General features: G+C 43.6%; 1 protein-coding gene across 1 annotated transcript in view; it reads right to left on the reverse strand.

Moving 5' to 3' along the window:
* The window catches only part of CIT (citron rho-interacting serine/threonine kinase), a 206,395-nt gene that overhangs the window by 107,707 nt on the left and 73,848 nt on the right, over nt 1-24,840 (reverse strand). The window contains exon 10 of the mRNA XM_011964547.1: nt 14,899-15,082. Within this exon, the coding sequence (XP_011819937.1) occupies nt 14,899-15,082 (184 nt within the window). The remainder of the gene's footprint in view (nt 1-14,898; nt 15,083-24,840) is intronic.

Below are 24,840 nucleotides of genomic sequence, written 5' to 3' on the forward strand. Positions count from 1 at the left end.
ATTTGTTGTTTTGTCTTATGTTTAGTCCTTTCATTATTTTTCCAATATTTTAAGAGACCTAGGGGGATATCAAAGGGATTATTATTGTTATTATATTTATCTTTTCTACCCCCTGTTTTGTTTGGGGTATTTCCCATATTGGGTCCTGGTTAGGGTCAATCTCTCATACTAAAGATTTCTTGCCTATTCTTTCCCTGGAGGCTTGTTAAGGCTCAATCCCTCATAATAGAGATTTCTTGCCTATTCTTTCCCTGGACGCTTGCTAAGGCTTAATCACTTATACTAGAGATTTCTTGCCTGTATCTTAGTCCCACCTGCTGGAGGCTCCTTGCATCTTTCTTTCACTTCGTCCACTCTGGCTGCTTTTCTCATGGGAATTTAGGTCTCTCTTAGCATTGTCATGCCAGTATAAGTCCCATGACAGGATCTGCCACAAGCAGTATGAGATGACCATGGAACTACAGATAGGACCCACTCACTCTGCACAGCAGTAGTGCTCAGTATCATTCCGACAAGCAGCACCGCAAGCAGTAGTGCTTGTGATCATTTACATAGGCTCTCAACCTCCAGAATCCCAACCACCAAGGAGATATTTTGTCATTCATGTGAAATTTTTTACCTTGACTTGTGCACAGAGTTACCTGGTCTCCATGGTATTGTGAGCCTTTTTCTTTCTGTGTTGCTGACAGTCCAGATTTATACATCACAATGAATGGGTCTCGATCTCTAGCCTCTGGGGCCACCGCAACAAGGCAGTGGGATGTGTCTCCCCCAGGAGTTAATGGAAGACCCTTCCCTGGAGAAGAATGGGAATCCCAGATGAGCCCCCAGAATTGTTGGAAGTAAAATGTTTGATGTCACAAAGTGAAACCAGCACTCAGGTGAAAGATTATGCAGTAAGGCAAGAGGGTATTGTTTGTGTCAACCACAATTGCAAGAGCACCCAGAACAAAGGAGAGAAAAGGTTTTTTATTTTTTATTTTTTTTGAGATGAAGTCTCTCTGTGTTGCTCAAGCTGGAGTGCAGTGGCACAATCTCAGCTCACTGCAACCTCTACCTCCCAGGTTCAAGCTATTCTCCTGCCTTAGCCTCCTGAGTAGCTGGGATTACAGGTTCATACCACCATGACCAACTAATTTTTGTATTTTTAGTAGAGATGGGGTTTCACCGTGTTGTTCAGGCTGGTTTCGAACTCATCACCTCATGATCTGCCCATCTTGGCCTCCCAAAGTGGTGGAATTACAGGCATGAGCCACTGCACCCAGCCAAGTTTTTTATTTTATTTTTTTTTTTTATTATTATTATTTTTTGAGACAGAGTCTGGCTCTGTTGCCCAGGCTGAAGTGCAGTGGCCGGATCTCAGCTCACTGCAAGCTCCGCCTCCCGGGTTCACGCCATTCTCCTGGCTCAGCCTCCCGAGTAGCTGGGAGTACAGGCGCCCGCCACCACGCCCGGCTAATTTTTTTGTATTCTAGTACAGACGGGGTTTCACCATGTTGGCCAGGATGGTCTTGTTCTCCTGACCTCATGATCCACCCGCCTCGGCCTCCCAAAGCGCTGGGATTACAGGCTGAGCCACCATGCCCGGCCTGTTTTCTAAGATTTTTATTAGCCATCCTTCTGACTTTCAAAGCAACTGCAAGTGATTGCCGATAATTGCATTATGCTAATATTGACCATAATATAAATCATAGCTTGAGAGGTTCGATCAAAGACTGGCCTGAGAGCCACCAGATACACCAAATATTATTGCATATTACATTATAATAATATCACATACATATTATCACATATATATTATTACCAAATATAGCCCCGACCCCTTCAAGCAGCAAGTCTGCTGGTCTAAAATTATCCCGAAAAGTACCACTTCATCACGCGTAGTATTATTTAAAGAGCTGATACTATCACTGCTTTAAGGAAAGTTTGCAAGAAAAATCCTCTAACTGGTTGGAACTCTAAAACGATGGGCAATGGGGTGCAGGGTTGCAGTAAAGAAACTATCTAATTATGAAGTTCTGTTGACCCTGGAATGGGACAGAGTCTACCTGTTTATTAAAATGTCTTCCAAAATTTTTCCTTTGTTCTCAAAATTCTCAAACTTCAACAAATTTGTTTTAACCACCTTCTCTGAGCGTGTGTGTGTGAGAGAGACACACACACAGAGAGAGGCAAAGACAGAGAAGAGAATATAAAAGCCCTGTGATCCCCATGAGAGATACCTGCAGACCAGTGGTTCTCAACCGGGGCAATTTGGCAATGTCTAGACATTTTATTTTCATGACTAGGGGTGCTATTAATATGTAGTGGGTAGAGGCCAGAGATGCTGCTCAACATTCTACAATCCACAGGACAGCTCCCACAACAAGAATTATCCAGCCCAAAACGTCAATAGTGCCAAGTTGAGAAACTCTGCTGTACAGGCTATTAAGGAAGCCACAATTCCTGTCCTCAAGGAAGGAACAATCTAGGAGAGAGAATTAATGCCACGACCTTTGTCATCAGTACAAGTGCTCATTTATTGAGCACGTACTCTGTGTCAGGCACGTGTTTAGTGCTTCACGGATTACTTCACTGAGTCCTCCACACAATCCTATAAGATGGGTGTTATTAATGGCACTAAGGAGGGGCTTGCCTCCTACCACGTTACCATGATTTGTGCAGGGGTGCCAGGCAGTAGAACCCCAGTTTAAAACTAAGGCTCTGTAACCGAACAGTCATGGCTTCAAATCCCAGTTCTGCTACTTCTTGGCAAAATGGCCTTGGACACACTCAAGAAAAGTGCTACAGAGACTCAGAGGGGCAAGGTCATGGAGGAAAGGGAGAATGGAACATGTGAGACACAGTGACCTCCATCCATGACTGGCTGCACTCGGTGCTAAGAAGCTGACTCCAAGCCTGAGCCCAGGACAGCTCTGGGTACCCAAGAACATCCACATGCCAGGTTGGTTCACAGCCACCCCAGGAAAAGCTCACCCCACAAGAGCAACTCTCCTTCCCTCACTTTAGGGTTCAGGGGAGTAATTAGGTGGGAAGCAGGGTAGACATTAGAAACCCAGGGCAGTTCATGCTCTGGGCTCGACAAGATGCAGTACAATGAAGATGCTAATAAAAGAACATGCAGCCTGCCCACACGTTGCTTGCCTACTCCTGGCCACATCTTGGATACACAGCCAGTTATCCCCATGGAGAGAAAAGGCACTTCTGAGCAGCGGGTGCACGCAGCCACCCGCCCACACACAGCAGTGCTGTCTCTTCAAGCACGAAGCCAAGTTTGGGTTTTCCTTTTTCTCCAGCTTCTATTTTCTAGAAAAATTTACTCTGAAATCAACATCTCTTCCTGATATACACATCTGCTTTATAATTATAGAAGCCCAAAGAGTATTAATAGGGATAACGGTATATGACACAGAAGAAAGAGTAGACTTGGTCATTACCGCTATAACAGGACGACATGTTTTCTTAAAACGTATTAGATGTGACCTAAAAATTGCTTTACATGTAACCTCAACATTTAAGTGAACACGATAAAATGCAGTTTTCCCAATGATGTGCCTGTAAATAATCCATATAACTTTGTTAAAAAAAAAATCACTTCATAGGGCTATGAATAGAATATTGCATATCAAAAGAGAATACAATGTGTACTCCATCCTACAAGCAAGGGTATGTGTTGAATACTCTCTAATCACTACTGTGATGATTAAGTTCATGCTTAAGCATCAAGCCATCCATTTATTCCCTTAGGAATAGGACCCTATGCCTGCAAAATATGCCACCAAACCACAGATAACACATCAGATCACAAATCCCAGATGTTCTTGGGATAACCAAGGATGGGAACTTGAAGCTAAAATGAGGGGACTCCAAATTAGCTCAGCTGAGGGCCCCACCTTTAGTGCTGGCCAACAGCACTAAAAATACATGCAACTGCAAGATGTAATACACTGCAAAAAGTAGAAAACTCATCAGCATTCTGTTTCCGAAAATATACTGGCTTTTAAGATTGAGCATTCTGAAATTTGTGAACTTATTTTATTTATTTATTTGTTTGTTTATTTATTTATTTATTTTGAGATGGAGTCTTGCTCTGTCGCCAGGCTGGACTGCAGTGGTGCGATCTCGACTCACTGAAACCTCTGCCTCCCAGATTCAAGCCATTCTCCTGCCTCAGCCTCTGGAGTAGTTGGGACTACAGGTGACCACCACCATACCCAGCTAATTTTTTTGTATTTTTAGTAGAGACGGGGTTTCAACACATGTTGGCAAGCATGGTCTTGGTCTCCTGACCTCATGATCCACCCGCCTCAGCCTCCCAAAGTGCTGGGATTACAGGCATGGGCCACCGCATCTGGCCTCTGAACTAATTTTATAAGCACACTTAAAAATACACAATGGTGGCCGGGTGTGGTGGCACACACCTGTAGTCCTAGCTACTCAGGAGCCTAAGGCAGGAGAATTGCTTGAACCTGGGAGGCGGAGGTTGCAGTGAGCCAAGATCACGCCACTGCACTCCAGCCTGGGCGACAGAGGGAGACTCCACCTCAAAAATAAAATAAAAATAAAATAAAATACACAATGGTGCCCATCAGGAACACTTGGAAATATCAAAAACACTATTCTCCTAAAGACAGTCAGAGTCTGCCTAGCTTTGGGGCACTCCCGGACACCAACACACACACACACACACACACACACAATATATTTATATATATACCACACACACACACACATACTGACACACACCACACGTACTCATATACATACACATATGTGCATTCACACACACAACCAGCAGTGGTCTCCAGTTAAATTAGAGCATTTGCTTTGAAATGATTAATATGTAGCTCTAGAATCATTTATCAAAAATCATGCTATTAATAAAACAATAGCTACTCCCATGATTTTTAATTCAGTTCCCACCTCTAAGCCAGTGCCCCACTTTGCAGGTTAATTTCATTGCCTCTCGCCTGGATGACTGCAATAACCACACTTACCTCCCTGGATCCAACTCTTGTCCCTCACTATCCACCCTCCACACAATGGTCAGAGGCACCCTTTGTGAAATAAGACCCAGATATTCCATGTCCCTATTCAAAATCCTGCAAAAGTTTCCTACTCAGTGCAATTTAGAGTAAAGTCCAAACCTAAAGGCCCTGATGACCTCAACTCAGACCACGTTCCTTGTGTATCCTTAAGTTCCCCCTACCCAAACATGCCCTCTGTGCACTGAGCACCCATAGGTTAGTGGCAGCCTCAGGACCTTTGTCCTTTTTTCCTCTCTCCGGAGTACTCTTCCCACTTATTTCTGCTAACCGACTCCTTATTGACATTCTGAAAGAATGCACTCCGTGTGGGCAGGGATGCTTGCTTCTTCGCATTCACTGTTACTTCTCCAGTGCCTAGAAAGTGCTTGGCACATAGTAGGCTCTCAAACAGCCGAATGAATGAATGAATGAATGAATGAATGAATAAATAAATGAATGTGAATCTGCCCCATCATGTAAACTCCACGAAGACAGGGATTTTTGTCGCATAGTCAGTGCTATATCCCAGCTTCTCGAACAGCCTCTAGGACCTCAGAGCTGCTCAGTGTGGGCTTAAAAGCTGTGTCACCTTGGGATGCAACTCAACCTTCTTGAATAAATACTCATGCTCAGCTCAGAGAACCTTTCCTTGGGGACCCAGTCTAAAGTGGCCACCCCCAGGCAGTCCCAATCCCAGTTCAGATTCCTTCAGAGCCCTGACCACCGTCTGCAATTGCCTCACGTGTGTACAGTAGTTATTTCTCCTTTGTTTCTCCCCACCAAATCCTAGCTTCTTGAGAGTAAAGACCTTACCTGGCTTGCTCAGAGTTGTGCCTTAAGGACTAGAACAATATATTTGTTGAGTGAATGAATGGATGAATGAATGAACGAATGAATGAATGAATGGTGTGCCAGTACTTCTGTGCCCCCACGCAGCCAGTTTAAAGGTCACCGTGGGATAAAGGAATCCAAAATGAGAAGTGTGCTGCATGTATGCTGGCATGAAAAAGCTTTCCAGCACCTGCAGTAGAGACGCCCAGCATTGGTTCTGAGACAGGAATGTCACAATGACACACAGACTTACCCACCCAGGGGATACCCAAGTGCTTCCAAGGTGGGTGGGAGCATGTGACATCTAGGCTGGGAACATGCACACTTCCCACTGGCACTGGATCCTACCAGAAGCCTGGAGAGCATTTTATAGAAAGTGCAGGTTTAAGTGATACATCACAGACTCCATTCAGAGTAAAAAACTGGATGGAGATATTAGGACATCTGTCAGGCCCCCCACGTGGAGCTGGATTCTCTCAATGGGCAGAAACCAGCAAGATGTCTTTATAAGGTGGAAGCAGGGAGAAAAAGAGAGTTAAAAGCACCCCATACCCGTCCTCAGACCTAAATAACAGTAACAAATATGAAATGAACACTCACTCAGATCATGGCACCAACACTAAGTGCGCTTCCTGTTCCCATGGCAAACCTATCAGATAGGTGACCTTACACCTTCCACTTTACAGATGAGGGAATTGTGGCTGAAAGCAGTTAAATGTCTCATTCACACAATAAGCAAGGGGTGAAACCCAGAGTTGAGCCCACGTCTATCTGATTCCAAAGCCTGGACTTTGAACGGGTATGCTACAGTCAGTCCCAAAAAAATAACATGTTTATATCAGCTCTAAAGTTAAAAGTTGAGCCAGGCATGGTGGCTCACACCTGTAATCCCAACACGTTGGGAGGGCGAGGCCAGTGGATCACTTGAGGTCAGGAGTTCAAGACAGGCCTGGCCAACATGATGAAACCTGGCCTCTACTAAAAATACAAAAAAAAAAAATTAGCTGGGAGTCATGGCAGGCGCCTGTAATTCCAACTACACAGTAAGCTGAGGCGCAAGAATTGCTTGATCCTGGGAGGCGAGGTTGCAGTAAGCCGAGATTGTGCCACTGTACTCCAGCATGGGCAACAGAATGAGACTCTGTCTCAGAATAAGTAAATAAATAAATAAATAAATAAATAAATAAGTTAAAACTGGGAAAAGTTGACCACCCTCTGCCAGGTGTGAGCTGAGTGAACCTAAGAAGTAACCCAAGCATCACGATCATCATTTTCTTTACCTGTAAAATAATGCGTTATTGCTGGGGCTACGTGAGAATGCTTGTCAGGCACTCAGAATAGTTATCTGGAAGAGTAGATTCTCAGTGAAACTAATTCTTTCATCTTTATTATTAGACAAGTCCATAATTCCTGCATAATCTAGCAAAGTCACGACTCTTAGAGGCAGGATAGGTAGTACAGTGGTCTAGAGGCAACCAGATATTGCTTCAAGTCTTAGATTTGTTTCTACCTTCAGAACCTCAGGAAAATAATCTAACCTTCCTGAGTCAGTGTCTTCATTTGTAAAATGGGGATAATACCAGCTACCTCGTAGAGTTACAGTGAGATTGTGAGGATTTAATGAGCTAATGCACATAAAGTACTCACATAGTTCTGGGAATACAAGAAGTGCTCTACAGAAAATAGGTTCCATTAGCAGTTGTCTAAACTGTGCAGATGGAATTGGTATAATCCCTGGCCATTTTAGTCTAATTCAATTCAACAAATGTTCACTGAAGACCTGCCAGGGGCAAGGCACTGTTTCAGGCAAAAGAAGGAAGACCTGGTCCTGTCCTTAATGAGCCTTGAATAGCTTGGCCAGACAACACTATTGAAGTGATTCAGTAGGCAACAAGAAGGAGACACAAATGAGAGGGCAGGCTGGGGTCTTGGCATACCAGGACTGAATACCAAGTTCAGGAGCAGCCATTAATTCTGAGCACACTGGGATGCTGTTGCAGGTGTAAGCCGACGAATGACATCATCCAACCTATGCTTTGGAAGAATTCCATCCTTTGTGGAGAATGGATTACAGCCAGGAAAACCAGAGGCAAGGGAATCAGTGAGGAGGCTACTGCAATAGTCCAAGCAAGAGTCCATGATGGGTGTCAGTGAGGACAGAAAGATGGGCATGGATGCAAGTGTCATCCTAGAGGCACCACTTGGAGAAATTGGCAACTGATGGGATGGCGGGGGAGGCAGAAAAGAATTTACGATGACTCAGCTTTCTTGCCTAGAAGGGTAGGGAAGGTGGTAGTTTCTTACATAAAATGAGGAAGCCAAAACTAGCACCTAGTGGCTTACTGAGGGAGCGAGTGGGTCTGTCTATGTAGGAAGGGAACAGAGGAAGGGATGGTGAGAAACTGGTAAAACATCCTGGTGATGAGGAACACAGTGTACGACGGGAGGAGGCCAAAGGGGTTTAGAACTAAAGTCAAGGAACTGAATGAGATCACCAAGAACCAACTAGAAAGAGAACTGAGGATGGAACTTGAGGGGATGGTGCGTACATTGCAAGAGCCTGATGGCAGCCACAAAAGAGTGAGAATGACAGAGAGGTAGGAGGGAAACCAAGTGTCCATAATACAGAAGAGAAGAAAGTAGAAGGTTGTCCCAAAGAAATGCAGTAATTAATGGTAACACGTGCTGAGATGGAAATCACCAGATTTGGTGGTTAGGTACAATCAACGGCTTCTGAGACAGTCATTTCAGTATCGCTGAAGAGGTGGAAAAAAGAGGTGTTGAGTGCAGGCTCTTCTTTCAGGAAGTTTGTCGGAGAGAGGTCGGGAGATGAACAGCAAGCAAAGCAAAGAGAACTGGGAGAAATTCACGTAGGCAAAGGAAAAGTTGCCAGACTGGCGCAGAGCTTGGGAACATGTAGCGCCATTTAGTCAATGACTGTCTTCTTAAGGGATCCCAGGCAACCATGCAAATTAGCATGTGTAGGCCAGCAAAAAACACACTTGACAGATCTTCTGGAGCCTAATCTTCAGGACTGGGCTAGGATCGTCTGGATTAGATTTCCTCAAGGTATCTTTAAGACAAATGAGAAGGCGGTGGAATGGTCCTGCCAGGGCTGCAAGGCAGGCACGCACAGTCTAAATAGAGAACAGAATAAGGCAAGTAGGAGAACAAGCTGTGCTTGACTAAGAGAAAGAAGAAATTGAATGAGCAAGAGGAGAGGAGAAAATCCAACACAACACACAGAGGCGAATGTTAAACATCTAATCCAGAAAATGATGGGATGGGAACAAAACAAGGCACTTGACAGCAATAACCATGGGCAGAAGCTAGTTAAGGTTTTTGAACTTGTTTGGGAAATACAGCAGATGCATGCCTTCGTGTACCAGAGAAGACTCTGTTATTGCTGCTATTTAAAAAATCAAATTGCAGGCAAGACTCTTTCCAATAGGGATCTAGGTAGCAAACACAAGGACCAAGAGCCTTTGGCTGGAGGTAGAAAAGAAAATACTTTTTAAGGGAAGATCCTCCAGTCTCCAGGTATTTCATAAAAAGGAAAAAGGACTGATAGGAGAGTTCAGGCTGTCTTCCACTGGAATCAGCCATCCCAAGATAGATGGGAGGCAAACAAAAGTACAAAATGTAGATGTAAATAGACATAAATGGTAGAGTTATCAACAAAATGAGAGTTGCAGCCACAAAAATGATTTAGATGGATTAACCAAATGCTTATTAAGCAACTTGTGTATGATCAGCCTGAAGATAAGGTGGAGAGTAAGGTCAGTGCAGTTTCCTCTCTTTCCCGAGCTTAAGCTTTAGCAAATAAGAACATTCAGGGAAAGAGTATATACACGTGGGTTTATGTATGTGCACGGGCACACACACACACACCAGATAAAAGTCTCTAAATGAAAAGAGGAAAAAATCTGAGAAATCTAAGAGCTATACAGTCTACCTACTCAATAAACTCACGGAGACTGAAAATGAATCCCAGCATTTAGACCTGCCTGTCAGCTCCCATCACACCCTGCCCCAACCTCATCATTCGTGATTCACAAATGGCTTCTGCTTCTGACAAGCACATGAACCCGGGTACCCCACACCAATTTCCTAACTTTTCCCATCTGTGGTGTTTATACCCACAGGGTTCAAATCTCAGCTAAGTCACTCAAAGCTACATAACTTTAGGCAAGTTGCTTGATCTCACCACGCCTCAGTTTCCTCACATGTAAAATGAGAATAATGATGGTACCTTCCTCTTGGGCTGGTTGTGCAATTTAAATGAGTTAATCTGTGTAAAGTGGTTGGAACAGAGCCTAGTACGGAGTTGGTGCCCTGTAAGGACGGGCTGTTTTTGGCACCCTGCCCTCCTGAAATTCCCCCTACCTTCCTCTCCACTGATCCAAATCCACTGTCTTTTTAAAAAGCCAACCCAAATATTTTACTTTCCATTAGTATGCTTATAAGCCCAGTCCCAGTACACGTATTTACTGCTCCAGGAAAACCAGGATGAATAAGACCCAGCCTTGCCTTGAGATCACAGTCTACCTGGGGGAATGGACAGACATTCCAAGGAAGACCAGCAATGATCTTCATTGCCGATGAATCAGTAATTTAACAAGCACTGTGAATTGGCATTACTCATTGAGTGTCCCTCATTGGATTTTGCCTTACTCTCCTAACTCCCAAAGATGTCCAATTTGTACCATGATATTCTGCTGCAATGGTGTTTGCTTTGTTTTCTCTCCATTGTTTCAACATAACCTGCTCTGACTTGTTTAACTTGATCGAAAGGTACCCATTCTGGGACTGGACCTTCTAATTCTGTTCCCCAATCCACTCCTCCCCAACAACCACCTTTTACCAACAGGTATTTGGCAACTGCATATTAACCCTTTGTAGTTGGTCAGAACAGTGAAGTGTCTCCAGCAGAAAAGTCCCAGGGCCTGGGAAGCTTGGTTTCCAATCTGGTATGACTTTGGACTACCTAATCATTGCTGAGTCCTTTCCATATTCTCATGGTGTATATACAAGGACACTATACATACATGGACTAGTGTATTAATAATAACAAAAATAACAACAGTGAACGTTTGTCAAGGTTTCATGTGCCAGGTGCTAGATCAAGTGTTTTACATATTTCATTCATCCCCCCGAAAGTCCTGTAAGAAAAGTATCGCTGTCACTCCACTTCACAGTTGAGGAACCTGACATGCAGAGAAGCCCCAATAGAGCAAGGAAGAGACACCAAAAACTGGTTCTCCGAAAATTTGGGAAGCAATGGCAACAGCCACTCTTCCTTCCTCCATGGTGTTTGAATGGCTGGATCCATCACTGTGTCTTCAGAACCACCCAAAAAGAAAGGAAAAATCCCTGAATCAAAAGGAAGAGAACGCTGCTTCCTAAAAACAGCCTACCCAGACACCATCTTTCCACAAATTCCAGCCCCATTAAGATCCCATTACCCTCAATGTTCTCCAACTCTTCCAAAAGCATACAACCAGCATGTTTAAAACAAAAACATAAAACCAAATGATTTTTACCTTCTACAGCAAGCTTGTTCAACCCATGGGCCCGGGGGCTGCATGCAGCCCAGGATGGCTTTTAATGTGGCTCAAAATTTACAAGTTTGTAAGTTTTCTTAAAACATTATGAGGTTTTTTATTTTATTTTATTTTATTTTTTTTAGTTCATCAGCTATCGTTAGTGTATTTTATGTGTGGCTCAAGACAATTCTTCTTCTTCCAGCATGGCCCAGGGAAGCCAAAAGATGGGACACCCCTGTTTTAGAGTTTATACTTATGGTTTGCAGAAATGCACGGCTTCACCAAGAACTTAAATGAGGTAGTGCCTCAATCTAGAAGGAAAAACCTAAAGAAATGTACCCCTTGCTGACAGGGGAAGGAAGAGAGCTGAGATCTTTTTATTTTTAAAACTTTAACATACTGTTTCCTGTTACTACCTTACTATTGTCAAGTTTAAGCAAAGAAAGGCTCAGAGGAACAGCCAGGCATTCAGCATTTGGGGATTCGGTTTGGGTTCTTGCTGGTTAAAAAGGAAAAGAGGCACCAGACAGATACTCACTCTCCAAGACTAACTTCACCATAACCCCACCCCAAAGACAACCAAACCTAGTTCTCTAGAAACTCTCTGGCTCCCACCAACTCAAGCTGTAAGGAACTCCCACTACGCCTCAGCCATTGAAACGCTGTCATCAAGATTCTTGCTCAGCCTAAAATAATGATGTACTCAATGGCTTAAAAATAGTCTGGGGTCCCAAAATAAGGATCCTAAAAAATGAGGAGTTATCACAGAATTTAAATCATTCTCACTGCCAATTTCTCCACGAAAACTCCTCATTCATTCAGCTCCATCTCTGAACATTTCATTCAATTCATTGGTAACAAATCTGAGGTCAATTTACCTAGCACAGTACAGCAGCATCTGCAATTTCCTCAGTGGTGTGAAGAATGAGTAACAGTACAGGTAATCAGTGTGTGTAAATAATAACCTGTGATGCTGAAAACGGTGAGAAAAGAAAAAGAAACTCAGGAAGAAACACAGGGTCGCTGGCGGCAAAGGTGGTACCCCCAGAAAATGTCTCCCCCTCTCTCCAAGTAAATGTTGTCAATAAAACTGCAGGAGCTGCTAAGTAATTTCATCACTGCCTCTCTTTTATTAGATTTCTAATTAATTACAATCTGATATGTCCAGGGTCATCTACATCCAACAGGTGGATGAATTTCTAAAATGATGCTTGTACGTATCACCCACAGGGTTGCCGACAGCAGAGTAGCCAAGTCCAATAGCAACATCACATAACAAGACGCAAGATGAAAGCAAATTTTTTGGATTCCAACCCCGTTGCCAGCTTTGAAAAAACATTAAAGTTCCCCAACAATAGGAATACTCTGATGCCATCATCCAAATAAGAAATACACAGTTTTATGTGCATGGACCTTTTGTGAAATAAGAATCTTATTAAACATTCTCTTGGGTCAGAAACAGCAGCTCGTTTTGTACTCTAAGGATATAGTTTAAACTACCAGAGGTGAGAAAGCACATCTTCAAATACAATAAGCAATATAAACACTTCTGGAGGAAAAGATCATAAGTAAATTAAATCAACAAATATTTATCGAGTGCCTCAGCCTTAATACTGTGATGTCCCTGTCAGAGAGCTCCCTAAACTGAGCTTTCTGTGAGAAACAGAAAGATGTCATTCGAGTCTTCCCGAAAAATAAGCAATTAATCATACACTGCTTCAGATTAATTGCAATACCTCAGATCTCCCACATCATTCTGCCTTTTCCCCTGAAATCTAACTCCCTCGAATCCTCCCTGGCCTTTCAGATCACTGACTAATACCCAAAGCAAGCTTGCATTCTGACCCAGCCAGCCCACTGCTAACCAGAACTAGAACTCTCCACACATGTCCTTCCAGTCTGATGTGTGACCTTCAGTGTGCTGCGTGTGTCAAGGTTATGCTGCCCACTAACCATGCATCCTTCAGCATCAGGCCTCCACTTCTGCCCTGCTCTTTGATGCCAATGGCAAAACCTCCCAATCCTGCTGAGCCATTTCAAACCCATCTGATGGCACATTCAACAGCTAGTTAGCTCTCTGCCTCTACCACCACCATCCAGACTGCTTTGGGGTTGTAGAGCAAATCAGACAGAGAGGCACATCTAACACTACCAAAATCCAACCCGAATTTGAAACCCAGCCCCCAGGGAGGGGATCAAGAAAGACAACTTCAACATCTTGCAACATAAAAACCTCTCTCACATTCAACCACAGCCCACGACCTTATTTCATATCAAATGCCCAATTCCCCACAATACTCTGAAATCTTTTCAGGAACGTTACTGTCAAAATAGCACCCATGGGGAGACACCATCCAGGAACCAATATAACATCCCTATAAATCAATATCTAAGCTACAAATACCACAAGGAGGGAAAGATGCTGCCAAGAAGAATATCAAATTCTGCTCGTCTCCTAAGTGGGCAGCAACTAACCCAACATTACCCTCTGAGAACCTGAAAGTGCAGGGACCAGGGTGGCTGGGGAATAACACCACCAGTCCCAGATCTTCTGGGGAACTCACTCCTCTGAAAACAGAATGTCATTGTATCATGAGAGAATGAGGCAAGATACTGACCTCCCACATCCACAGAAGCTACTGCATTTTACAGAAATTCCAGGAGGCTCCTGGAAGCCTGGACCCTCTAATTCCAAGTGCTATGTTAATGCATTTTTCAATAGCTTTTATGAGAATGGAGAAAGACCTACCAGGTCAAGAGGTTTACAGTGATATTTATATTTCAATTTTCTAGTCTCCTGTTTTTTTCCCCCTATGAAGCCCAGTTTCTGAGAATCAATGACTCGGCTACATCACACTCCCTCCTGGTGGCTCACAGTAACCGGGCTTTCTCTGGCCGCCAGCGCTCTACCAGCTCAGAGAGGCTCAGCTGCCAGATCCCTGATCTTGCAGCATACTTGGAGAGGAGCCGAGCACCATCTCTCTGCTAGAGCTCTGGTTCAGCCACTTGCAGCTCAGTTAAACCCATCAGGAAACCTCTAGCTTATGAGACAAGGTTTTTAGGATTCTTTCGATACAGCCAAGATAGCAACCCCCATCCACCCACTTGAGAGACAGATACATAGATGGTTAGAGAGATGGGCAGCTCATCTTAACTCCTGCACATTTCTCCTTTGACCGGGGATCTGCACTGCTGGAAATCTCGCACTGTCTCCCCTCTAAAGAAGACCAAAGATTGGAAAACTAACCCAAAGTACCCAATTGACAATTATGATACCACAGACAGGAACAGGTACCTTACACACTGCAAAATGAGAATATTAACAGGCTACCCCGGCAAAGCCCTAACAGGTAGACTGCTTTCCCAATGCAGGCGACTAGCAGCTTCCCTCCACTGTACTCCCCCCACCTATTTCCCCACCCCCCACCACCACCTTTGGCTCCAAAAGCCTTGCATCAATGCAGGTCCCCTTAAAAAGTCAAACGTTCACTTACTCAGATCTACCAAGAATCCCCAGTGCCTTGCTGTACGAAAACCCCACAAACGGCAGTTCTTCACCCGAGAAACCTGAGGGGCTCAGCTGGCACGGAGAGGATGAAACCCACGAATTCTTCTCTGGTTCATCAAAATTGGAGGTGTCATCGTCAGACTTGAGGGTGGGAACGAAGGGGGGAGGAGCTGGTTAAAGAAAAACAAGAAAGGAGGGGGGGAGGAAAAAAATTTCAGCCGGATTCAACACTGTTGCGGAGAAGATCGTCTTACTCCTTCGGCGCTGGCGATGGCACTGCAGCGCCTGCTTTCAATCTAGCTCGCAACCTCGGCTCCTACAGCAACAAGAGATTAACCCCTTCTCTGCCAACATGGCCACCAACCCGCAGACAGGCTGCCTTCCCGCCTGGGGTAAACTGAAGAGCAAACTCAAACAGGTCACTTGGGCCAACGAAAGCACTTGGGGAACTCCTGGGGAAGCTGCTCCTTCCTGCTGTTTCCAGAAGGCTCCTACAGAGCAGCTGCTGGCTAGTGCCGGGATGCTAGGTGACCTAAACCTATGGATTCACTCCTCCAGACAGGTCTAAATTATTAACGATTAGCATTAATTGTTGAAATAAGATGGAACTTCTACATTTTGTGGATTAACCGGGATAACAGGAAGGACCAAGAAAAGGGATGTGTGAGGTTCTGGAACTCCTGTTAGGATACCACTGCAGTCTACTTCATTCATACCCGGACAAGTCGACTCCGAGATCTTATTAACCACTTTATTTTTTTTTTTTTTTAAAGTTCATTATGCCTCTTCCCCAGCGCAATCATGCCCATCAAATCCACTGCAGTTTAATCAGCATAATGAAGCACCAGCCAAATAAAGTTCCTACCGGTGATCTACAGCACCCCTGCGCGCTGACGGTGGGAATGCACGGATGGACGTATGCGGCTCCTACCTCCTTAAGGGCTTCACTCCCGGCTGGGGGCGTGTTACATCCTCTCCACTTCCTGCCGACCTACTAAGCGCTCTCGGTCAGGGAGGTGGACACTCGTCCATCAGTCACCAGGAGGCTGCCCATCGCGGTGGGCTCCCGGGGGTGTCCCCAGCCAGAAGCGTTACCATGGTTGCGGGCTGAGGCGTCCGTGGCGGGCCAGCCAGGCGAGTTGGAGAGCCGAGCATCACATCCCCCGCAGTGCAGGCTGCATGCTCCCGGCGTGCGTGCTCTGGCTGTAACCCCACCTGGCTGCCGCCTGCGTGCCAGGGGCCAGTGCTGATCCCAGTGACAGAGCAGCATGAGTCACTGCCCGCCAGGGCTCGCTAGAGCTCCCCCTAGGACAGTTGTCACAGCCCTTCACAGCCCAGACTTCTTTTTAACTCCTCGTTTTCTGGACAAAGCTGGGTGCCAGATATGAGCAGCAAGCAGTCTGTTTTCTGCTTACAGACTCCAAAAAATCTGGCTGTTTCCAAAGTTCCCCGATGACAACAACATCCGAAGTGGCGCTGGGAAGTAATTGGAGCAGGGAAGGGATGTGGAGGGGAGAGGAGATGAAGCCAGAGGTCTGGCTGTTCCTGAGAAGTACAAAAGAACATTCTCAGAGCTTCAGGTACATTGAGATGAGGTGGGAGAGTGAGGAAGATTTAAGATGTAAAATGTGCACTACTAGAAAATTATTTAACACCTCCAGCCTCTCAAGAGAATTTAAATCTTCCCTGTTAGTGTCAGAATCTACTTGCTTAATACTTTAAAAATTAGCTGATGGAAAGAAAAATTAGATTGAACGCTTCAGCCCACATCCCATGTGTACTTCCAACAACATAGGCTCAAATCCAATCTGATTTCAATTATCCAGTACATTTTTTAATAGCAAAAAAAAGTTTTAATGGAAATTGTATTTCATTAGGATCAAAAAGAGAAGTTTTCCTTCCTGAAATAAGGAAACTGAGATAACAACTGAGGAGATTTATGGAGAGAGATTTGCAGATGATACTAATATGGAAGCAAAGTGGTTAATGGCAATTGTTCTGGCATCTGAGTTCAAATCCAAGCTCCACCATTTACTAGTTGTGGGACACTGGGTAAGTCACTTAACCTCTCTGAACCTCAGTTTTCAACATGGCAATATCTATTTCAATGGACTATTAGGAGGTTTAAATAAAATAATCCATATAAAGTGTTTAGCACAGTTCTTAGCATACAATAATCACTCCACAAAGATGACCTGCTATTATTGCTGCTGCTCACAGGAGCTGCATGTTTAAGACAGAACCTGCAGTTCTTGAAGGCTAGTGAGATACAGCAGAATCTGTATTGAATGTTCGTCTTCCCTGCGCAGGGCAGAGACACATCCATGTGGATGTTTATGTTAATATCATTTAATTCCTAGTAGAACTTTAATTCCTTTCCATTATATTCTAATTTATCTTTAGGAGACCAAAATAGAATTCAATTTCTGAGTGAGAAGTATAACTAATGGAGGGTAAAAGCCACCCTCGGTGATAAAATAAGGTTTGTCTATAAAACTCTTGCCATGCTCAAAGCTAGCTTAATGTGGTTGAGATTAGAAAAAGGGGCAGATAATCTTCAAGTTAAAAGGAAGAAGAAATAGGCCAGGCACAGTGGCTCATGCCTGTAATCCAGCACCTTGGGAGGGTGAGGCAGGTAGATCACCTGAGGTCAGGAGTTCAAGGCCAGCCTGGCCAACATGGTGAAACCCCATCTCTACTAAAAATACAACAAAATTAGCCAGACGTGGCACATGCCTGTAGTCCCAGCTACTTGGGAGAACCTGGGAGGTGGAGGTTGCAGTGAGTCGAGATCGTGCCATTGCACTCCAGCCTGGGGAACAAGAGCAAAACTCTGTCTCAAAAAAAAAAAAAAAAAAAGGAAAGAGAAGTCAATGTGAAATATACTAGCTGGTAACAGGTAAGATATTCACAGCAAAGATTAAAAGCTAGGGATATAAACCTCCAGACAGCTAGTCAGTCAAGTACAACAGGAAAGTTTGAAAAGAAGGGCTTCTTAGGGCCACATTCAGACAGAGGAAAAAGCCACAGCCTTAAGCCAGAAAGAAGTGGGGAAACTGGAAATATTCTGCCCTCCAGAAAGTGATGAGGATGTTTACCCTTGTCCAGGACCCTTCAGGAGGAAAGAAATAAAGCAGATAGGAAGAAACAGTAACCTCAGGTAGAGTGTCCACATTTATAGTATCCTGTTACAGTTCAAGAAATGAACATGAATACTGGTCCAGGATCACTGAGCTCTTGGAGCACTGGCAGATACAAGTGGAGAACAACTTATAGGGGCATTTTTGCAACCCAGGGCACACAGGATTTTCTCCCCACCCCCGGCCCCACCCCAACACCCTCCTTCCAATCCCTACCAGAAATAAATTCACAATTAAAAAGTAAAAATCAACAACTACACTTTACGGGTGCAACAACAGACACAAGAAATGGGGAGAATTAGCCCTCCAAAAACTGCAGATAAAAGAACAATCTAAAATGAGCCATAAAATAAAATTTTATTATCAAGGTAAATTAGTAGAAATTCTAATGAAAGAACATGACACTTTGAAAAAGAACCAGGTACATTTGAAAGGAACCAAACTGAACTTCCATAAATAAAGTCTTGTTCTTGAATTTAAGGTTAAAAGTTCACTGAATGTGTTAAACAGCAGACTAGATACAGCTGAAGAGAAACTTAATGAACTAGCAGTTAGAGTTGAGGGAATCACATAGACGCTTGATACTTAAGCTATGATCTGTACACTGGCATTATCACCATCACTCAGGAGCTGGTTAGAATTTAATTCTTTAAGAATCCCAGGCCCTGCCCCATACCCACGAAATCAGAACCTACATTCTAACGAGGTCCCCAGGTGATTCATGGGCACACCACAGTTCAAGAAGCATTTGTATACAATGCAACACACAGAGACAAAGAGATGGAAAACATGAGAGGTCAGAAGACAAAGACAGAATGAGAAGATCCAATACACATCTAATGGGGCACAGAAAGAGAAATTAGAGAACTACTTTAAAATCTGGATGCTGCATTTTTTAAGGATTGTGTAAAATCTGGTCACATCCAAAAACTAACAAGTATGTGATCACATATATCTTGGGGATATAATTCTTCTATTTCTTATACCTTATATAAAATGTCTCTTTTTTGATCCTTACAAAGTGTGATTTTTTTTTGCTTCAATAAAGGTATTTTTAGTTCACCGAAATCATATTGATCTTGAGTCTATGCTGATGGAGGTACACATGGCTCCTCAGTACGCAGCACAGTGACAGGTACATAGTAGGTGCACAGTAAATATTTGCTAAGCAAATATATAATTAAATGGCCAAAAAATAGGTCTTGTAAAGACAGCACTAACATAACACAGGCCACAAACAGGGTACTTGATGTTTGAATTAAATGAAGAGGTTTTAAAAGTTGAGATTGCTCTGTCTGAGAAATATGTTAATGAGTACCTACACTAATCATTTCTGATACAGTATTATGAAATCATCAGCTCCTGCTGCTGCCACATACCCACCACATTCACTAACGACAAATAAGAAATCACATAGTAAGATCTATTGTTCACTGGGAAAAGCCACTAAAAAAAGAGAAAAAAATATTTCCATATATATATATATTTTTTTTTTTTTTTTTTAAATAAATCAGCCTGTTTGAGGTAACATCAGAACACGGTCTCCTTAGTGGCACAGGCTATATATACAAGTAACTTCTTGAGGTTGTTTTTTTTTTTTTTTTTTCCCAGTTATAAGACTGATAGCAGAATCAAGGCTTTCAGAAACAAAGAGCTATTTTAGGAGCTGTAGATAATTTCTCTTCTATAAATTCTCTCTCTCTCTCTTTTTTAATCCTAACATTCACTAAAAGCTTTTGGGGGGAAAAATTGTCATCCTCAAAAATATGCGAAAAAAACAAAGAAAGAAAAACCAAATGGATTTGTCCTCCTGGGACTCCTTCTAACATGCTCCTTTGAGCTCCAGCTGCCTCATTCCCACCTTTGATTTTGATTTTTCAGCATAGCCCACTAACACCTCAAACAATACCTGGCTGTCCTCATTCAATGTTTAATATCTATTTTTTTAAGAGAATGAATGAAAAGCAAGAACCTTACATGGAGAATAATTAGTCAGACCTAATGTGCCATTCCACACAACATGCCGCTTTAGGAAACCCAGGAAATGATATGCTTCAGAGTACCCAATTTCTTCATGAAGAACTAGCATATTAAAAACAAACAAACAAACAAACCTGAGCCTAGTAAAACTCCTCTAAGACTTTTAATCATCACCACGGATGGCAGAAGTGGGAGATAAATAAGAGCCAGCACTGTGTCACAAAGGATGAAGGCACATAAATAATTATTGTGTGATGATATAATGAATCAGGACTGTGCCTAGAATACAGTGGGCACGTGCTAATATTCAACCAAAAACACGTTCAACTTCATTCTCCCTACCATGATGTCCCTCACCCTTTTAAAAAAATGTTAATTGACTAATTAGACACTATGTTCAAATTTAAAGGAAGATTACCCAAAAAAACAGCTATCTTCCAGTTGCTTAAAATCTGGAGCACTAATGTGATCATACTTATCAATGTTATGAAGACAGAACTGTGAAATAAATGAAGAGGAGAATATTTGTGTTGTTTAGAGGTCAAGATATGGGTGTGAAAAGCAAAGAATACATAAACTGACTGATGGCAAGTTTTGCCAATGGGGAATGCAGTTTTTTGCGAGTTCCTGCAGGGAAGTGTCACGAAGGGGATTTAATCTCAAGAGCTGGTTAAAAGGTATCTTCGTGGGATGGAGTGGGGAAAAGTGCTACTTTAGAAAAGCCCCAGAAGCCAGAGCAGTGGCCCAAGAGCAGAGTGAATAATGAGGCAGGGAAGAAAGTGAAAGTGAAGTATTGGTGGATTGACAGAGGTAAAACCAGAGAGTTATAGAGTGCTGGGTTAGTGTCAGTACTGAGACAGATATAATCATTTCGATAGTGATGGGTGGAAGAGGCTGGTGCTAGAAACCTCCAAAAGACAAGTCTACAATAGTCAACATGACAAATTCTACACTAAGGAACTGATAACAGAAACAGAGAGGATGGGATTAACAGGAGACACGTTTGTAATACTATGAGAGAGATATATATAGGTTTTCATCCACAGTTCCTGGCTCATGACTCCCATAGTCCTTGTTACAATCTTTTGTTATTTAGGGGCACTCCAGGATTTAGAAGCAGGCCTTGAAAAACAGAATCTCTCTCTCTCTGACCTCCTCCTGCCCTCCTTTCATCTGCTCAAGGCAGGACTTTAATCTTCCCTCACCTTTCTGACTTGGAGCTGGCCATAAAGAAATTTCCTCTGCCTTATCTGATTACAGGTCAGAAGACCCTATTTCTGAAGGGGTCCTTCCCCATAACCTGGAGGAATGAATGCTACACAAAGAGGCCAAGAAGGATCTGAACAGACAGGCCTTGCTGGGATCCCCCACTCAGTCTATGAGGATTAGATGATAGCCTTTTTGTGCAATCTCATTTCTACATGGTTGTTGATCATGCCTATCCAATGGAGTCTCCATGAAAGGCCCCAAGAGGACAGGGTTCGGAGAGCTTCCGGATAGCTGAACACGTGGAGGTTCCTGGAGGGTGACCAGGGAGGGCGTGGAGCTCGCAACCCTTCCCCCATACCTCACCCTATGCATTTCTTCATCTTTATCCTTTGCAATGTCCTTTAGAATAAACCAGTAAATGTGTTTTCCCAAGTTCTGTCAGCAGCTCTAGCCAATTAATTGAACTCAAAGAGGGGGTTGCAGGAACCCCAATTTGAAACCAGTCAGTGAGAAGTTCCAGAGGCCTGGACTTGCAACTGGTGTCTGAAGAGGGGACATTCTTGGGGACTGAGCCCCCCGCCTGTGGGATTGAGCCCTACCTCCAGGCGGATAGTGCCGGGACTGAACGGGAGGACACCCAGTGGTGTCCACTGCAGAACTGACTGCTTGCTTGGTGGTGGGGAGAAAGCCCCCACACATCTGGTCACAGAAGTCTTCTGTGGTATTGACGGTTGTGGTGTGAGAGTGGAGGAAAGACAATTTGAGTTTTTCCACATTCAGGTTATAGAAAGAAGTGGCAAAATGTGGCTGGGCATAGTGGCTCACACCTGTAATCCCAGCACTTTGGGAGGCAGAGACAGACAGATCATTTAAGGTCAGGAGTTCGAGAGCAACCTGGCCAACATGGTGAAAGCCCATCTCTACTAAAAAAAATACAAAAATTGGCCTGGAGTGTGCTCCTGTAATCTCAGCTACTCGGGAAGCTGAGGCAGGAGAATTCCCTGAACCCAACAGACAGAGCTGAGGTGGTGGCACTGGCTCCAGCCTGGGCAACAGAGTGAGATTCCATCATCTCAAAAAAAAAGAGTGGCAAAATGTGACAACTGATGTTAGAGCAGAGATTCTGATGGAAGCTCTTATCATGGGAACAACTCTGAGAGAAAAGGCTGCAACGGGAAGAAGAGGAAGATATCCCATATTGAAGTCTCATGGGAATGAACCAAGAGAACAGATTAGGGATCAGCAAATAGAGCTGGCTACTAAATATACGTAAGTAATTGATCCCATGAAAACAGATTACATTGTCTAAGGCCTCAGCCAAGGCCTCAGCCAAGCCCCCTAGTTTCTCCCCTTCCACTGGGAAGTGGTCAGGTATGACTTGTCCACACGACACATTGCATATAAGAAGTTCAAGGCTGTACCTGGTGGCTAACATCTGTAATCCCAGCATTTTAGGAGGCCAAAGCAGGTGGATCACTTGAGTCTAGGAGTTCAAGACCAGTCTGGGCAACATGGCAAAACCCTGTCTCTACAAAAAATATTAAAAAATTAGCCAGGGGTGGTGATGCACACCTGTAGTCCCAGCTACCAGGGAGACTGAGACGGGAGGATCATCTAAGCCTGGGAGGTCAAGGCTGCAGTCAGCTGTGAGTGTGTCACTGCATTCTAGCCTGGGTAACAAAGTAAGACTCTCTCTCAAAAAACCAAAAAAAGGTAGTTCAAAAAGAAGATAAAGTAGATCCAGTTTGCAATAGACTTAAATAAATTAAAAATTATCCCATATCTTTGCCTCCCCAAAAAGTCATAAAAATACTTCAGGGTAACATCGATTTGGGCTGGTGATCAATTTTTACAATGCTGTCTTCAAAGTCAATGAATAAAGAAGCCAGCATTCCCAAAGTAGTCGTCCATCAATCACTCTAAACAATGCCAGGGTCTGGCTGCCAACAGCTAAGCAGATAACCTCTCTGGTGGTGGATTTCAATGGAGATGTGAGCTCTAGCTGACTCTCGCCATACCCAAAAGCCATGTCCCAATGAAGCTGCTTAATATTAAATTTTTGGTAATCAACTTACACTTCCCCACAGATTTCATACTTTTAGAGATGCTTTCCCTCACTTCTGGATAGCACTTTAACCAGACTTCTTAACATTTTAGCTTTACTTTGTTTTTTCTCTCCCTCTCAGTCTAGGTACTCAGCAATCTGTGAAACACCTACATAGGCTAGAAATACTCAGAAGAGGAACATTTCAAATTGCAACTAGTCATGAGTGCATTTCTTTGCAAAGCTGAATTTGGATATACCCAGTTTTTCACCCCAGTGGATATTCCCCAGGGAAATTTTTTTTTTTTTTTTTTGAGACTGAGTCTTGCTATTTTGCCCAGGCTGGAGTGCAGTGGCACAATCTCGGCTCACTGCAACCTCTGCCTCCTGGGTTCAAGGAATTCTCATGCTTCAGCCTCCCATGTAGCTGGTATTACAAGTGTGCATCACCATGCCCAGATACTTTTTTTGTATTTTTAGTAGAGATGGGGTTTTACCATGTTGGCCAAGCTGGTCTCGAACTCCTGACCTCAAGTGATCCGCCCACCTTGGCCTCCCAAAGTGCTGGGATTACAGGCGTAAGCCACCACACCTGGCCCAACCAGGACACATTTAAATAATAGCAAAGGAGCTAGCTTATCAGCACCTGCTTGCTGTAGGCCCAGGCAAACTTCCCTTTCAGCACCTTCCCCCATGAAATACCTATACCCAATAACATATCAGACTAGATTCATTCTTTGCTGCCTTCCCAATCTCTTTAGTATCTTTTTCTCCAAGCTTTTTTTTTTTTAGAGACAGGGTTTCACTCTGACACCCAGGAGGGAGTGCAGGGGTACAATCATAGCTCACTATAAGCTCGAACTCCTGGGCTCAAGCAATCCTCCCACCTCAGCCTCCCAAGTAGCTGCGATTACAGGTGCACACCACCATACCTAGCTAGGTTTTTGGTTTTTTTTTTTTTGGTAGAGACAGGGGTCTTGCTATGTTGCCCAGGCTAGTCTCGAACTCCTGGCCTCAAGTGATCTCTCGCCTCGGCCTCTCAAAACTTTCCTCCAACAGCGAGAAGATTTATTCTTAAATTTTTATTACGAAAATTTTTACATGCACCAAAGTAGTAATATAAAATTAACTCTCACGTGCCCATCATTGGCCTCGACAACTGGCCACTCCCACTCTCATTTCATCCACACCCATCCCTGCTTTGTTTGCTTGTTTGTTCATTATTAAAATCAGACATCATATCACTTCGCCCATAACAACTGCAATAAGTACTTCTAATATAGGATTTCTCAGCTGTGGCACTACTGGCATTTAGGATTGGAAAATTATTTGTTGTGGGGCACTGTCATGTGTATTACAGGGTGTTTAACAGCATCCCTGGCCTCTACCTACCCACTAGATGCTAATAGTACCCCCAAGTCATGACAATCAAAAATATCTCCAGAGAATAGCTTGAACCCAGAATTGGAAGTTGCGGTTAGCCGAGACCATGCCACACTGTATCCCAGCCTGGGCAATAGAGCGAGATTCTATCTCAAAAAAAAAAAAGTCTCCA

The sequence above is a fragment of the Mandrillus leucophaeus genome, unplaced genomic scaffold (assembly GCF_000951045.1).
Source record: "Mandrillus leucophaeus isolate KB7577 unplaced genomic scaffold, Mleu.le_1.0 Scaffold7, whole genome shotgun sequence".
Taxonomy (NCBI): domain Eukaryota; kingdom Metazoa; phylum Chordata; class Mammalia; order Primates; family Cercopithecidae; genus Mandrillus; species Mandrillus leucophaeus.